At 38.2% G+C, this 17,095-nt stretch overlaps 1 protein-coding gene across 1 annotated transcript; it reads left to right on the top strand.

Annotated features, from left to right (window-relative positions):
• Positions 1–240: 240 nt before the first annotated feature.
• Positions 241–16,570, top strand: LOC138141993 (SLAM family member 7-like). Its single transcript, XM_069062914.1, has 4 exons — positions 241–432; positions 5,450–5,761; positions 8,514–8,780; positions 11,433–16,570. The coding sequence occupies exons 1-4, from the start codon at positions 378–380 to the stop codon at positions 11,519–11,521; spliced, it is 723 nt and encodes a 240-aa protein (XP_068919015.1). The 5' UTR covers positions 241–377; the 3' UTR covers positions 11,522–16,570.
• Positions 16,571–17,095: the final 525 nt, after the last annotated feature.

Raw genomic sequence — 17,095 nt, 5'->3', positions numbered from 1 at the left:
GCTCCTTTCTTTGGGGTATAACTTTCTAGTTTCTTTCTCAGTCTTTCCTCTCTGGAGGAATAGTTCTCTTTCAAGCCAGGATACAATAATGGGGGGTGTCTGTCTCGATACCAGAGCAAACAGTCATATGCCTAACCATTTTTGCTTACTCATTTGCCTAGTCAGGAAATTGTAAAAGAAAAACAATTTTTAAGTTCCCATTTCTACTCTTTGATTTCAGACGCTACATGTTATTACAAAAGGGATGTGATCTCATAGAAGAGGAAGAGGTGAAAGGCTAAACCTCCATCTTCTTTATAGGAAGTTGAAGAAGCTGTAGACCACGGAAGATCTCAGGTCTCAACCTGATCCTTGGCTGTGGATCCCAAAGAAACGGCATGTTGTTTAGCAGGTGGAAAGTGTGTCTGCTAATGCTCATAATCTCCTCTCAAGGTACTTTCTGTTCGTTCTTATCTATCACTTTTCTGGGAGGTACCAGGGTTAGAGGTAGAGGGAAGATGGCTTAACATCTCATCGGTGAATGTAATGTCTGGTCCCTTCATAGCACTGTGTCAGCCTCAGCTGAGTTGAGTTGGAAGATACATGCTGACTTTATATGATTCTATCTCTTCTTTCCCACAAGGGGCAGCCAAAAGAAAGCTATGGGCAAAGGAAGTGAGTCAATATGGGTGGGGGCGAGGTTATGAAAACCAGTGAAAGAAGAGGAATGAAGATTTTTGCTCTTTATGTGCTTAAATCCCTCATGTCTTCCCTTTCTCAGGCCAGCTCTTTTGGATGTATTTTCTAAGGTCCAAGTCAAGAAAATTGACTGGCTGGCTGCTCTGAATTTATAGATCTAGTCTTAGGACTCTAATTTTTCAATTTTACCCTCCCTTCCCAACTGCCTTTCAATCACACCACAATCTGTCAGTTAGCTCTGTTGATCCTTCCTGTACAGGATGTCAGAATTGCCATAGTCCTTTAGGCTAGTCTTAAACTGACTACCTGGAGATATAAAATGCTAAAGATCATGAGAGACCCCCTGTCAAAGCCAAAGATCTATTATATTTGCTACTATCACAGTCTTTTAGGAATTATTGACAATTTCACTGCATCTACATTCATTCATCCTATTTATTCCAGCATCCACTGTCTTTCATCAGTAATTTTGTATGGGTATAAGTCATTTTCTTGAGCACTAGACAAGGAGATCTAGATTTTTGGGAAAGTCATTTCTCCAAGCTTCAGTTTTCTTATCTATAAAATAAGTGTTGGACTAAGTTAAAGCAGTATGTGATCATAGGAGTCTTGGCATTGAATCAATCATTTAGTCTTACTATTAATTTCATCTTCAGTACCATTGGGGGTACCTAAACCTGTTTAGCCAACTCCATGGGTAGGATTCAATTTTAATGAATCAACACAAATTTATTAAAAGTGCCTGCTATGCACCAGGAACTGTGTCAGATGGTGCAATACAAAGACAAAAATGATATAGCCCCTGACCTCAAGGCATGTACAATTAATTGAGGTAAACAATACAGTCACATATAAGCATATAAAAATATACACAAAGTAAATATAGGATAATTTTGGGGAGGGGAGGCACTAATAGCTGAAAAGGTGGGAGATGGTGGCTAAGAAAGGTCTCCTGTAGGAGGAAGTATTTTCACCGAGCTTTTAAGGAAATTAGGGATTTGAAGAAACTGAGGTGACAAGTGAATGTGTTGCAAAAGTAGAACAGCCTGGACAAAGGCACAAGAAGAGGAGATGGAATATTATTTGTAATGAACAATAGCTAAAAAGCAAATTTGACTGAAATGTAGAGTATATGTAGGAGAGTAACAGATAATCAGAGTGGAAGGGTAAGATGGGACCAGATTGACTTTAAGTGCCAAATAGAGAATTAGTAGTAGGTTTCCTTCCCCACCAGACAGTTCTTTTCTGTCCTTGACCATGAGGCAGGGGCAAAAATGCCAAAGTGAGAGATCTTTTTGTTTTCATAATCTTTTACTTTTAATTAATTGTCATGGATCATGGAATTAATCAGAGTAGCCAAGTCTTTAAAGTTGATTATTGTTATAATATTGCTGTTACTGTATACAAATGCTCTCCTGGTTCTGCTCACTTCACTTTGCATTAGTTCATATAAGTCTTCCCAGGTTTTTCTGAAACTAGTCCCTTCATCATTTCCTATATATAGTATTCAATAGAATTCCATCATTACCATATACCACAACTTCTTTAGCTATTCCCCAGTTGATGGACATCTCCTCAATTTCTAAGGAGCCACTATAAATGTGTTAGTACATATAGGTCCTATCCCTTTTGTTTGGATTTCTTTGAGATACAGAACTAGTAGAGGTATTGCTAAGTGAAAGTATATATACAATTTTGTGTCTCTTTGCACATAGTTCCAAATTATACTACAGAATAGTTAGAACAATTCACAGTTCCACCAGTGTATTTATGTCTCCATTTTTCCACATCCTCTCCAGAAATTATTTTCCTTTTCTGTAGTGTTAAACAATGGGAGGTGGTGCCTCAGAGTTATTTTAACTTGTGTTTCTCTAATTATTAATGAATTAAAGTCCTTAACAATCTGGCTTTAGGCTACCTTTATTTTTACAATATTCCCCTTTATGAATTCTATGTTTCAGTCAAATGACAGATTTTTTTGTTCGCTGAACTGAGTATTCTATTCCCTACTTTTGTGGTCTTGCACCCACTCTCCTTTATAGACTTAAATTATAGACACAAAAAAGGATTGCATTCCTTTTTTACCTTTACTTCTTAGAATTTCTAGCCTCCTTCAAGTGCCATGTCATATAGCAAGGTTTTCTGATTTTTCCTAGTTACTAGCACTCTCTTCTGCCTCAAATTATCTTGCATATACTTACCTATTTACATTTAGTAAGATCAGAGTAAAAAAAATAGGTCTTCAAGGGCAGGAATTGGTTCTGATTTTGTCTTTGCCCAGTGCCTAGCAGAATAGGCACTTCATAAATGCCTTTTGGATTACTGATTTGGGTTTTATTTTGTTTTGTTTTAGTACAAATGTGCATATATAATTTATTTTAAACATTCTTTTTTTTTCCAATTTTGAGTTCTAAATTCTCAACCTCCCTCCCACTCTTCTCCATCCCATCAAGAAAGCAAGAAATATTATATCAGTTACCTGTATCCAATCATGGAAAACATATTTCCATACTAGCCATGTTGCAAAAAAGCAAGAAAAATAAAGAAAGTGGGAATATTATACTACAGTTTGCACACAGAGTTCCTCAGTTTTCCCTCTGGGGGAGATAGAATTTTTTTCATCATGAGTCCTTTGAAATTATTTTAGACCATTGTATTAATAACAGTTGGGTTGGGTTTTTAATCCCTGATTTTATCAATCAGCTAGAAAATCATAAATTTTTAAAGATGAAATGAATCTTAGAGGTTATCTAGGCAAAGATTTCTTTGCTATCCCTTACAGCTTGGGGTCATTGGTTATCTTTACATATATCCCTTTTAGGGGTGGCTAGGTGGTGCAGTGAATAGAGCACCAGCCTTGGAGTAAGGAGGACCTAAGTTTAAATCCAGCCTCAGACACTTAACATCAAAACTAGCCATGTGACCTTGGGCAAGTCACTTAACCCCAGTTGCTCTACCTTCCCCCCTCCAAAAACAAAACAACAAAAAAACACAAATATCCCTTTTATGTCTTCATTCAAGTTACTGATAAAAGTGTTAAACAGATGGCTATGCACAGGCTCTAAGGCCCATCAGCATGGATTCTTTCAAGGTTCACATTGAACCATCAATCCACAGTATCTGAATATGACTGTTCAGTTAGTTATAAATCCATCTAATTTGACTATCATCCAGATCACATCATTTCAACTTGTTCCAAGATGATCGTTAAAACTGTTAAATATCTTGTTGAAATCCAGTTATGTTTCCCTAGCATATAAGAGTGGTAATCCTATTATTAATTTGAAATTGTTATAACTTTTTAGTGACTTAGTGCTGAATTTGAAGAATCAGCTCCCTTTTTTGGATAGTATATCTTGGAATTTTGCTGAATATCAACATCTAGCTGACTAAGTCTTAGAATCTATCTTTTTCTGGTTTTGCTGTTAATTTTTTTCTTCAATTTTCTGGCACTTCTAATATTTTCTATGACATCACATAAATTTTTTTAATGACTCTGTGATCAATTCTGCACTTTTTTCAATACTGGTAAATGGAAACATCCATATGAATCAGCAGAAATATGTTACAACCAGTAAGTATGTGCATGAAGAAAATACACATCTCCTGAAGGACCAAATAAGGTCAATAGGCATCTCCTTACTTTTTCACCTAGAGTCCCTGACTAGAAATCCAAGCAGTTGCTTTAGATAGGAAGAGCAGATCATTATTCACATTTTACAGATGAAGAAAGTATGGCTCAAGGATAGAAGGTGACTCACTATCCCTTTATTTCAGTATATAAACACATTCTGAGAGTAAAGATAATGGCAGAACTTAGCATCAGTGTTTCTTAACCTATAGTAGAACTACATTTTTAAAGCTTTGCCACTAACCTTCATTTAATCACTTAGCAATGAATCTCCTGGCAACTGGAGTCTATGACAAAATTCACTTTTGCCACAATATCCATATATATGACCATTAACAGGGAGGCAAAACAACTGGACTGCAGATACAGGAAGGCAACAGTTGCTCTCAGCAACCCTAACAAGATCATTAATCTCTTTCCAGTTATGAGGTATCATGTAAAAGCAAGGTGAGCCTACACCTTTGGCCTTACATTCCTAAACTGGTCCTTATACAGTGACTATAAGAGGTCCTTATGATATGTTGGAAGGAGAGAACGAGAGGCAGGTGAGATATCATCAAGCACAGTTTTGAGGGGTCTGGCTACCTGGGGAGTTTTAATAGCATGTATTTATGTATGTTATTCTGGACTATGTATTTTCCTAAGAAAAGTTCTGCAAAGCAGGCTGTTTTACAAGCCTTTTGAGATCTTATGTACATCACCAAGAGGATGGGCGATGATGACTCTCATACAAGGTCAGTCATAGCTGTATCCTAAACAATATCGTCTGAGCCATTCCCCATTCTCAGTTCTATTTGTATTATAGTTCACAGGATCCTGGCAGTCAGTTTTGAATACACCTAGGACACTAACCAGGTTTCTGTGGGCAGGTCATGTTTCATTTCTATGAACCTTAGTTTCCTTATCTCTAAAACGCGCATAAAAATACCTGTAGTTCTCTTCTGGTAGATTTGTTCTGAGATTCTTATGAGATATTATATAGTACTTGGCAAACGTTATGGTATTATGCAAATGCCATCCATTGTTATACTTGAAAGTATGTTAGAACCTTCCAACCACACCTCTACCAAGATATTCCTTTGGTTACAATTTTCATTGTCCTGTCACTAACAAGTTTCTTGCTCTGGCTCTGGTTGGCAGTTCATTCAGCAAGAAACATATTGGGCACTGTTGGTGAATCTGCAAAGCTCAAGAACTCTGAATTGTCTCAAGGGCCCTTTTCAGAAGTCTCTTGGTTTTACAATGAGACTCAGAAGATCTTGACATGGGACAAAGGAGGAAAAATTTTAGGGTTTGAAACCAGCCTGAAAACACGGATCCGCCTTGATGATGATAATATCACTCTACATATCCGACAGCTTCAGAAGGAGGACAGTAGCACCTATAAACTCAAGGCTTCCTTATTGGGTACAGGAAAGGAAATCTCAGAGCACATCAGGTTGGATGTATATGGTAAGTTAAGCAGAGATAAGGAAAGAACAGGAGGGAGGATTGAGGTTTCAGTTAGACTAGGAGGAAGTATAAGCTGATTTTAGTCAAGTAAGAAGGATAAAGAAGGAACATTAAAGATGAGAGTAGAAACAGAAAACTCTGAGGTAAGATTAAATGTGACTTACTTTGCATATTTTTGGGACAGTAAAGACATCAGCTTTACTGGGGTATGGGTTTTGGAGAATAGTGGGAAGGTTGGAGAGTGAACCTGGGAAGATAAGCAGGGGATTTGAGACTAGATACAATATGGAGCTATTATAGATGTCTGAGCCCCAAAGTGTCACGACAAAAGATGTGTTTATAGAAGATTAGTGCCATACTGGGACATCTGAAATAATAGGATAAAGCCTGGAGGAGGGCACAATCTAAGAAGTGAATTGGGGTAGACAGGGCAGAACTAGAAGTTCCCATAATTCAAGAGTGTCTGGATTTAAGTTCTGGAGGAATGTAGAGGAATAGAAAGCTAATATAGAGAGATAAAGCATTGATCAAGCCATATTAGTTCTGAGCAGACAAAGATATGCAAGGCAACAAGATATATAGGAAGGGATACATAGGTATGTATATATGTGTGTATTTATATACACAAATACATCCACACATACATGCATATATGGAATGTTACAGAGACAGAACAAGATTTGGCCATGAGGTGTCAAAGATGACAATAAGACAATGACCTCAGGAATGGGAAAGATTGTGGTATCCTCAAAAGTAATCAGGCAATTTAAAAGAAGTTTGGGTCTGGGTGTGGAAGATCTTGAGTTTTGTTTTGTTGAATTTGAGGCCACAATCACACAAGAATATTTTTGGGTAAGGCAATCTGTCCATGGGGATCACTGGAGAATACAGAGATGGAATTCAAGAGATGCAAATTTAGACCACTTTGCTATAGTATCTCTCACTGACCAAACTGACAAAAATAGAGGTTGTGGAAGAACAGGTGCTCATATCCATCACTGGAAGAATGACAAACTTCCACAATCTTTTTATATAGGAATCTAGGATTCTAATATAAAAATTACAAGAAGAGTTGTACCTTTTGACTCAATAATTTCTGCTTTTAGGAACCTAAACCACAAATGCTTGTGTGTGTGTGGAATCAAAAGCAAAAACAATAATTTTTAAAAAGAGTTATTTCTCTTAAGATTGCTATAGAAGAATTGCAGGTAATCATGAAAACCTGGAAATAATCTAAACAATACCCTTATGGTGGGGAATGGGAGAATAAATTAAGGTATATCCATATAATTAAAATGATCAAATTATTAAAGTCAAATATGATATATATATATATTAAGAAATCTGAAAAGAAGTTTATTAAATGGTGCAAGATGGAAACAAAGGAGAATTTGGGGACTAGAGTATACACTATCCCCCAATAAGAGGGAAAATGAATAAGAATGAAAAGACAAAGAATCTTGATGAGGACTTAAAGGAATTGAAAGAAAAAGTGTTATGATAAATCATCCATTAAAATTAATTTCCATGTAAATAGTGGTCAAGCAAGTTTAATTGGGTATAATGTTCAGTGTTAAATTATTAATAAAATATTTTTAAAAGAGAAAAATAAAATGGAGAGAAAAGTCACTGGGTAAAACTGGGTCCATTGGAAACTAGAAAATCAGGCCAAGGACAGAAGAGGATGAATCAAGGATGGAAGAATCAATGGATCAAGGCAAAGGCAGGCCCACCCAAGATGGGTGCTCTATTTTAAGCAGAAATGTGCACTGATCCCACACATCCTGGGGGAATTCAGTCAAGGAACTCTTTGGGGATTGCTTTATAAACAGTCTGACTCTTACAAGTCCTGATTCTGCCCCTTAACAATTATGCAACTTTGGGGAAATCACTTCACCTTTTGGGTCCTCAGTTTCCTATGTATAAAATGATTGGATGGGTCTAGATACTCCCTAAGACCCCTTCTCTAAGTCTATTATCATATAAGTTACAATAATTAAATGTAAAGAAGAACTTTCTAACAAGTAGAGCCGTTCCAAATGGACTACTTTGTGAGCTCATGGGCTCCCTGTGTTTTAATGTTTTCAAATAGAGGTCAAGTGAACAACTGCCAGAAGTTTTGCAGAGGGAATCTTTGAATTGGATGAGATGTTGGACTAGATAGTATTCAGGTTCCTTTCATCTCTAACATACTAGTATCCACATGTATATAGTTAAGGATAATTGATTTTTCATATGATGGGACATCTTAAGCTTATAAGGAGGAAGTGGTATCCTTGTCCTTGCTCTTAGAGCATGGTGCCGCTATCTGTGAAGAGCTGTCCTCCACCTCCCATCCTTTTCTGATAAACAGCAACCTAGAACAGGTAAAGTTTCCCAGAGTTGTTGGAGGAAAATATGACTCCCTTGGGCTATCACTCTCTGTTCCACAAATAATGGCAATCCCCAGTCTCTCACAGATGGGACCTGAGAAACCAGTACCTGTCACAATCCTCACACACTTCTGTTTGTGTAAAAGGAGGTGTTCCCTACCTGAACCTTTGTAGCTCTGGGTATGTGGACTCAGGTAATGTTGGCAACTGGAACTGTATGGCAACTGTCCAGAATCACTGATTTCCTCTGCTCTGTGGTACTCCAGGACAAAACTCTGAAACCCAGCGTCCTAATGTCTAAGGAAATCATTGACCATCTTTACAGAGGCGGAGCATGATCAAAACATCTCATTGAATATTATATTTTACCTTTCATGCAGAGCGATTGACGAAGCCAAAAGTTACATCAGATCCTAAGATCAATGATAATGGCACCTGTCTTGTCAATGTGACATGTTCTGTGGAACAAGTAAAAGAGAATGTAATTTACAGCTGGACGTTTGAGGAACAAGGGACTAGTGTATCCAGTGGAGAACCCATCCTCAGCATCAGCTGGAAATCTGGTGAACCTGACCAGTACACCTGTACTGCCAGGAACCCTGTCAGCAACGACTCCACTACCATTTATGCCAGTGAGCTCTGTGCAGGTAAATTTCTGACTATTTCTCCAGGAGCCTGAGATAATCAAATCCCTGCAGGGATTTGAATTATAGTTATTTTTGACCTAGAACCTACAGGAGCAGAGCTCCTGAGCTCTGTCACTGGTCAAACCTCAACCAAGGTAGATACTCCTGCTCTTAGACTGTGAGGAGGGTAGTTGTTTTAGTGGTCAGTTCCTTGTAGCTGAACTGGTCAAGGCAATTTTTTTGGTGTATGGTTCAGATTACTCCCAGTGACCCTACTTTTTTGTATTTTCTCTTTTAAGGCATTGAATATGGCACAATCTACACTAGAGTCCTCCTGTACCTCATGGTGCCCACCACTCTAGTTATTCTCTTTATGTTGGGTCTGTCAAAAATCATAAAAATTAAACATGTTCTGAAATGTAATATCACCAGGGGTATAGAACTACAGGGAGCAGTCATTAGAGAATACATTCCCAGGGATCATAGCTCTACAGCTGGAAGGACCTCAGAAATCATCCACTCCCACCCTTTCATTTCACAGATGAGGAAAGTGGTGCCCAGAGAGCTTAAGTGACTCATATAAGGTCACATAGGTAGTGTCAAACTCTGGTCCTCTAGCTTCCAAACCAATGCTTTTTCCATTGTACCCTATTAGAGCAGTTTAATTGGTCCCAGTATAATAACTATAGAGCTAAATGTAGCATTCAAAATGTTGAAGCTGATCCAGTTCCAGAAAAAGTTCTTAGGAATATGTCAGGAAACACAAAGACAGCAACATTATCTTCAACAGGATCTTAGACTCAAGATTAGAAAGGTTAGCTTAGATCCCTTAACTACCAGGGCAATTATGTTGGTGATGATTCCTTCCTGTGTGAAATCCTTCATTCACAGCAAGGGGGAAGGAGGGGAATCCCCTAACTCAGGAGGTATCTCTCTTCCCTTCTACTTCAGACCTCCCCAGTGTTTTTTTCAAGACCTTTTTCCTCAGAGACATTCCCTTCTCTGTGTGCCCCTTCGAGTTTAGGACCCTCCCACAGTCTCTTTGGTTCCAAACCAGTGTGGGAACATGGCAGTCCTTTGGGGAGGTGAGAGGCCCTATATAATTATAATCTTGACAGCAGGAACAGTGCTGTTTTCATCTTCATATCCCACAGTGCCTTGCACAGAACAAGCATTTAAGGTTTGTTAAATTAATGAATGAAGAAGCCCTGAGTTCAGATCCTACCTTAGAATTCAGAGTCTTGGACTGCTCTGTCAAATTTCTGAGCAATAGAGTAGGAGTTCCCCATAAATCCAACACTCCACCTTTATTGTAAACAGAAACAAATGATAGTTACAGCATTCTGCCTCTCCCTGGCTTTAAACACACAGCGTTGCTATCCTTTAAACATGCACATGCAGCTGACAATAAAAACCTGGAAATAGATCACATTCTCCCTTATGGACCAGAGGCCGCCATGTTTCTTTGTACTAATCCCCCTCATGCTTCCCTTCCTATTTTACATGCTCTCCTGATCATTGACCCTGATATCCATCAGCTCTCAAAGAGTATGTTATTTATTTAAGGAGCAAGACATATATATGAAACTTAACAACTGTTTAAAATTCAATACTCCTGATCTCAGGCCCAGTGTTCTTTCAAATATCTAGCCTTTGTTAACATTTTATAAACATTAACTCGTTTTACCCTCATGTACCTTATTATTACCAAAAGGAGAGTCAGAAAATATCAATTATTCACAATAGCTAGCATTTACATAGCACTTTAACATTTGCAAAGCACTTTACAGATATCTTGTCTTATCCTTACAACCACCCTGGGAGGTGAATACTGTTTTTCCCACTTTACATATGAGGAAACAGACAGATAGTAACTTGTCCACAGTCATACATCTAGTAGATGACTGAGGTAAGATTTGAACTCAAGTCTTATTCTGCCCACTGTATCATCTATAACTGCCATATTGTTTCTGAAGTTTAAGTTTGGTCATTTACTGGCTTTGAAGTAGAAAGGAAGGTTATTTCACCTCTCTCAGTCCTCTTTTCTTAGTCTGTATAATGAAGGGGTATGTTCAAATGACCTCTCAGTATCATTTCAGGTTTGTCTCAACTTTCCCCCTATGGGGAAAGGCATGGAAAATGGCCCAACTGGATTTTGTGTTATCCCAAAGAATTGGTATTGTACAGTGGGAAGAATGCCAAACTTGGAGTCCAAGGACCTGAGTCTGAATACAAACACTGACACTTACTCTCTGTGTTACTCCTGGCAAGTCATTTTACCCTGATAGACCTCAATTTGCTCAACTGTGAAATAAGGGACTTGAACTAGAAGCTCTCTAAGGTCTAGTCAAGCTCTAGATCTAGGATTTTATTCCTTTCCTTTTATCCTGGAAGACACCCTTATTGAATCTTGAGACAGAGGAAAAGAACTAGAGGAATGAAGTGGTGTACTTGAGCTCTGACCCCTTCTCTCCAAGAAGCCAACCCTAAACTCATGATACTTGTTCCACAGCTTGAGACATCAAGTTAAGAGAGGTGTCCTGGGAGGACTGGGGCTAAATTCAGGAAGGAAATCCAGATATTCCATCACCTTATTCTTACTCTATTTGATAACTCTACTACCTTGCTTCAAAGATTTCAGGGACTTGGATTTTTTATTCTTTCTTTTCCCAGGCCATACCTTTAGAGTGTCCCGGGAGTTGATAGTAGTCATTCTGCCCTCCATCTTCAGCCTCCTGATCACTTTGAATTGGACCCAATGACAGGACTACTTTGTTGGACTTCCAAGACAACATTCTACCTTCATGTGGCCACACTGGCCAGTATGCCTTCTTACCCAGAGAAGTAGGAGGAGCAATGATGGGTGAGAATGAAAAAGGATGAAAAGAGAGATTAGCCTTGCTCCTCCTGTCTACCTATCATCCTCTACATTAGATGGACATGGCAACCCACTTCTTTCCTCCCAACTTGCCCCACACCCAAGATTTAAGGAGACTTAATATCCATATAGTACCTACTGTGTTCCAGGTATTGTGCTAAACATTTTATAGATATTATCTCATTAGACCCTCACAACAACCATGAAAGATAGGTACTCTTATTATCTCCATTTTACAGTTAGAGAAACTGAAGCAAATAAAAGTTAAATGATTTGCCCAAAATCGAAGAGTTGAGATATGTATTAATTGCATATGGAGCTCTGTGGGTTCATTTATGTATTTTGCATTTTCTGTTTCATGGAACAAAGACCATTCTTTCTGTATTCAATACGAGTAGTAAACTTGAGTGTTAAACTAGATCTGAAGGCCCATTTATGCACACTTATGGAAACCTAGGAACAAATTATATTATTAGATTTCCCAAAGAGAAATTTGCTTGGGTCTTGAGTATGCCCCAAAGATTAGATCTAGTCCAGAGCTTGGAATGCTGGACTCATAGGTAAAGATAAATATAAAGCCTAGCATTTGGGTTTCTGAAAATCAAAAATAGAAGGACTGGAAGGGCAAAACATAACTAAATAGCAGGAAATGTAAGAAAACATTAGAATAAAAGCTCAATATTCAAAGCAAAGGAAGAAATAGTTCTGTTGCTATACCATTTGGTGCATATATGTTTATATTGAAATTTTTGCTTTTGCTTTGTCAGAGATCATGATTGCTACTCCTGTTTTTTTTTTATTTCAGCTGAAGCATAATAGATTCTGCTTCAGCCCCTTACATTTATTGTGTGTGTCCCTCTACTTCAAATGTGTTTCTTGTAAACAATATATTATAGAATTCTGTTTTTAAACACTATGCTATCCATTTCCATTTTATGGGTAAGTTCATCCTATTCACATTCACAATTATGATTATTGCGTATTTCCATCCTATTTCCCCCCTGTTTAACCTTTCTCTCTTTCTCTCTCCCTCTCCCAGTCTCTCCATTTACCCTGTCCTTCCTCACCAGTATTTTTTTTCTGACCACCACCTACCCTAGTCTGCACTCCCTTCTCTCAGTCCTTCCACATTCTCTTTTCCCCCTCCTCTCCTGCTGCCTTATAGGGTAAAATAGATCAACTGAATGTGTATGTTATTAATTCTTTGAGCCAACTGTGATGAGAGTAAATTCAAGTGATGCCTCCACACACACCTTTCCCTATACTGTAATAGGTCTTTAGCACTTCTTGTGAGATAATTTACCCTATTCTACCTCTCCCTTCCCTCTTCTTCCACTGCAATCTTCCTTCTCACCCCTTAATTTTTTAGATATCATTTTTAGATGTCATTCCATAAAAGTCAACTTATACCCACATCTTCTGTATATATATTGTATATTTATACATATATACATATGCACACATTATGGAGATATATACATATATATATAAGGAATAGAAAGTTGTACATATTTGCAGTTTCATGTACATGTTCTATTCTCCTTTTTTATTATACAATTTTTTTGGGTATACTGTGTTGTAGAAATGCTTGTTTTATTTCATAAATTTAAAATTAGATGAATTTTTTAAAAATAAAGAAAAGTTCCCCTTAAGCCTGGTAAATCTATACCCATCTGTCCTTATTTCTAATATAGACATACCCACCAGATGAATCAGGTAAGCCTTTAGTACAGTAAAAGAAAGATGGAAAGTTCAAACTTTTCCATAACCTCAAAGCATGCAAAGACCTCATCCAGCTAGGTGTATGTGTTGGGCAGGGTGGGGAAGGGGAGTGAAGAGAAAGGAGAGGAATAAAAGACCAAAAGTCAAGGCTTTTCCTTCCCCTCTAGAGATATCTTCCTCAGGGATGTGTTGGAGAACAGCATTGCTCAATATCTAGAAATCCAACCCTTGTCATCCATCTCCTTTAATATATGTATATGATTCTTGGGCAATATTCCATTTTAAATGTATTTCAACAGAGTCAAATGCCTATTAGTGAATATTTGAGATGTGTTCTCATCTCATTAAATTATCAAGGCTAAAATGTAGTAAAGGGGTTTCTGACTCTAATCTAACACATTATTCCATTTAATCCTTACAAGAACAGTATGAAGTAGGTACTATTACAGATGAGGAACCTGGGTCTGAGTGAGGTTTGGTGACAAAGTCACACAGCTAATAAGTGTTTGAGATAGAATTTGAACTCAGGTCTTCCTGATTCTAAGTTGTACACTCTACTACACTACCTTAATAACTTAGTCCATTTCATACCCCCAAATGAATACTTTCTACAACATAGTTAACAACTGGTCATCCAATCTTTACATGAAAGTCTCAAATGAGGAAAAACTCATTATAGCATTGGATAGTTCTTGATGTCAAGAAATCTTTCCTGATGTCAATGCTAAATTTGTTTCTTTTCAACTTTTAATCCCTGCTCTAAGCTCTTCTCTCTTGAGCTGAGGACAAGTCTAATCCCTAAACATAACAGCTGTTCAAATACTTGAATAAAGTTGTGTCTCATCTTCTCTTCTCCAAAGCAGACTTTCCATTTCTGCTACCAATCATCATATGACATGGCCTCAAGAATATTTACCATCTGGATTGCTCTCTTTTGGACATTCTCTCACTAGTCAAAGTGCTTCTTAAACCAAACTGCCCAGAACTGAGCACAATTCTCCAGATGAAATCATACTGGGAGTCATACAGTGGGAAAATCTCCCTTGTTCTGGAAGTTATGACTCTCTTAAAGAGGGTCAAGGTTGCATTCACTTTCTTGAGTTCCACATCATACTATTTGCTCATATTGAGTTTGCAACCCACCCAAAGCCTCAGATATTATTCAGAAAAACTTCTTTCTGTCCATATTTCCCTCACATTGAAGCTATGAAATTATATTTTTGAGCCTACACTTACGACTTTGCGTATATCCCCATTAAATGTCTTCATCTTAAATTTGGCCCAATGTTCTAGCCTGTCAATATCTTTTTGGATCATGATTCTATCATCTCATGCATTAGGTATCCTTCTCAGCTTTGTGTCATTTGAAAATTTGATAAATATTCCATCTATCCCTTTAACTAATTTATTTATAAATATATTAACAGTGTGGGGCCAAGAACCATACACTCAGTGTGGGTGTTCTCTACTATCCTATCCTGGCCCCTCTTTACTTTCTACATTCTCTCAGTGATCCCATTGAATAAAATCTCTATTTAGATGATTACTGTTTACATCCCTATATGGGAAGCTGATACCTATCAATAGTGAGAATTGTACACTTATCGTAACATTTAAAAGGGATATAGATAAATAGAGGGTGTGGGTATATATTAACTAAAGTGATGATAAAAAAAAAACCTTATTAAGGAGTGCAAAGGGACTGTAATGGGAGAAGAGGAAAGGAGGAAGCATAAAAAGGTAAATTATGCCACACAAAGAGGCATAAAAACATAGTAGAGGAAAGAAGGGAGGGAGATGAACATTATATGAGTTTTGCCCTCAGTTGGTTTTGGTGTAAGGAGGGAATAACATTATCAGTTAAGTATAGGACTCTATCCTGAATAGACATAAAACTTATCATAATAGAGGGAAAGAGGGGAGGGAGAGGAGCACTGTATGAGATTTATTCTTGTCAATATTGGTTTAAGGAGAAAATAACATACTACATTACGTATAAAAATCTATCATACCCTATAGGCAGTAGGAGAGAGAAGGGGTAAGAAGGGGGGGGTGATTAGAAGGGAAGGAAGAAGTAGTAAGGGGGAAGGGTAGTGTAATAGTAATGTAATTTGATCCCTTTGTACTGGCAAAGCTAACAGGTACTTAGCACCTAGTTAAAAATTAATTAGATCAAGCCTCTGTTAAGAAATAAAAGGTATGAACCCCTGTTGCTGACTAACAGGAAGTTGCTGATGTAACAGGAAGGGGCAGAACAGCTAATAGGCATATAAGGAGAAGCCCTACTGGAATTTCAGATTTTCTTGGAGCCAGGTTCTGGAGGCTGAGGAAAAGAGGCCAAGGCTGGAAAGGATGATTTTTATTTTGAGAACCCGAATGAAGTGATTTTGATTCTGGAAACCAGCTGAAACTTCTGCCAAGTCTGAGGGCCAGCTGAAGCTGCTGAGGAGCTGCTGAGTCCAAGGGCCAGCCAAGCTGCTGAGGATTTCTGAGGACCAGCTGGAGCTGCAGGAAACTGAGGAAAGCATGACTGTTTTGCTGGTATTTTGTCTGTTTGTGACTTTGTTAAGCCTTGACTTCCCAGGAGCACAGACTGTGAAGGATTTAAGGTGGACTGGACACTGTGAGCTTCAGCTTCAGGAACTGCACAGAGAGCTGGACAAGGAACTGAGAGCTCTCTGCCTTTGAACCCAGGTGACAGTTTGCTGAATCCAGGTAGGAGCTGGGAGCATGGAAGGGGATCCAGGGAATCTGAGAGCTTACCCCAAGTCAAGCTGAAAGAAGACTTTACTTGGATACCGTGTACTGACTAAGAAGATTGTGATTTACTTGTGACTGAGGGGTAAATGGCCTATGTATTTTCTGATGATTGAATAGTGAATGATTACTTAATAGTGACTGATTTGTAACTTAATGTGTACCATGAGTGGAGAACTTTGATTATTGATTTTTGATTATTGTATATATTGCAAGGCTCCTTAAGGATGATTGAATGATTGAGTTACTAAGTGAGTGATTGACTAAATGATTGTACTTTCTTCAAAACCATGTGACCATTGTGGTGAAAACTATGTGGCCATTTTAGTGATAAGTCATTGTGAATGCTGTATTTTGATTTTCTGTGATAAGTTGTAATATTGTGAATGCTGTATTTTGATTTTCTGTGAATGTTTTGCCCTGATTTGTTATTGAATAAATAGAGTGTTCACCATACTATGTAATTAGACTCTTGAAATCTGTTCACAGTAGCCATTCTCTGGAAAGCTGCTCATGCTTGGATTTACAAGTAGAAAAAGGGAGGGGGGGGTAGATAGGGAGGGAATACTGAGTGAGGTGGTGGTCAACAGGAAAACTATTTTTTTTCAAGCAATCAGGGTTGAGTAACTTGCTCAAGGTTACGTGGCCTGTTATTTCTGGGTGTGGTTCTGAGTATCTGAGCCCGGATTTGATCCAGGTCATCCTGACACTGGAGCTGGTGCTCTTACTTGCTGAGCCACCTGGCCTCCCCTAAGCAATTGGGGTTAAGTAACTTGCTCAAGGTTACACAGCCAGGTGTTTCTGGGTGGGTGCTAAGTGTATGAGCCAAATAAATGTCATTCCAACACTGGAGCCAGTGCTCTTACTCTCAGTGCTACCTGGCTGCCCCAGAGGAAAACTCTTAAGGAGGGGAAGGGAGAAGGAAGAAATAAAAGCATAAACAAGAGAGAGAATAGAATAGAGGGAAAGACAGAGATAG

The sequence above is a fragment of the Petaurus breviceps genome, unplaced genomic scaffold (assembly GCF_028583685.1).
Source record: "Petaurus breviceps papuanus isolate PSGF00001 unplaced genomic scaffold, PetGlider_PUasm1.0 90510, whole genome shotgun sequence".
NCBI classification, from domain to species: domain Eukaryota; kingdom Metazoa; phylum Chordata; class Mammalia; order Diprotodontia; family Petauridae; genus Petaurus; species Petaurus breviceps.
Note: the sequence above shows the minus strand (reverse complement) of the source record. Positions and strands in the feature narration are given on the sequence as shown.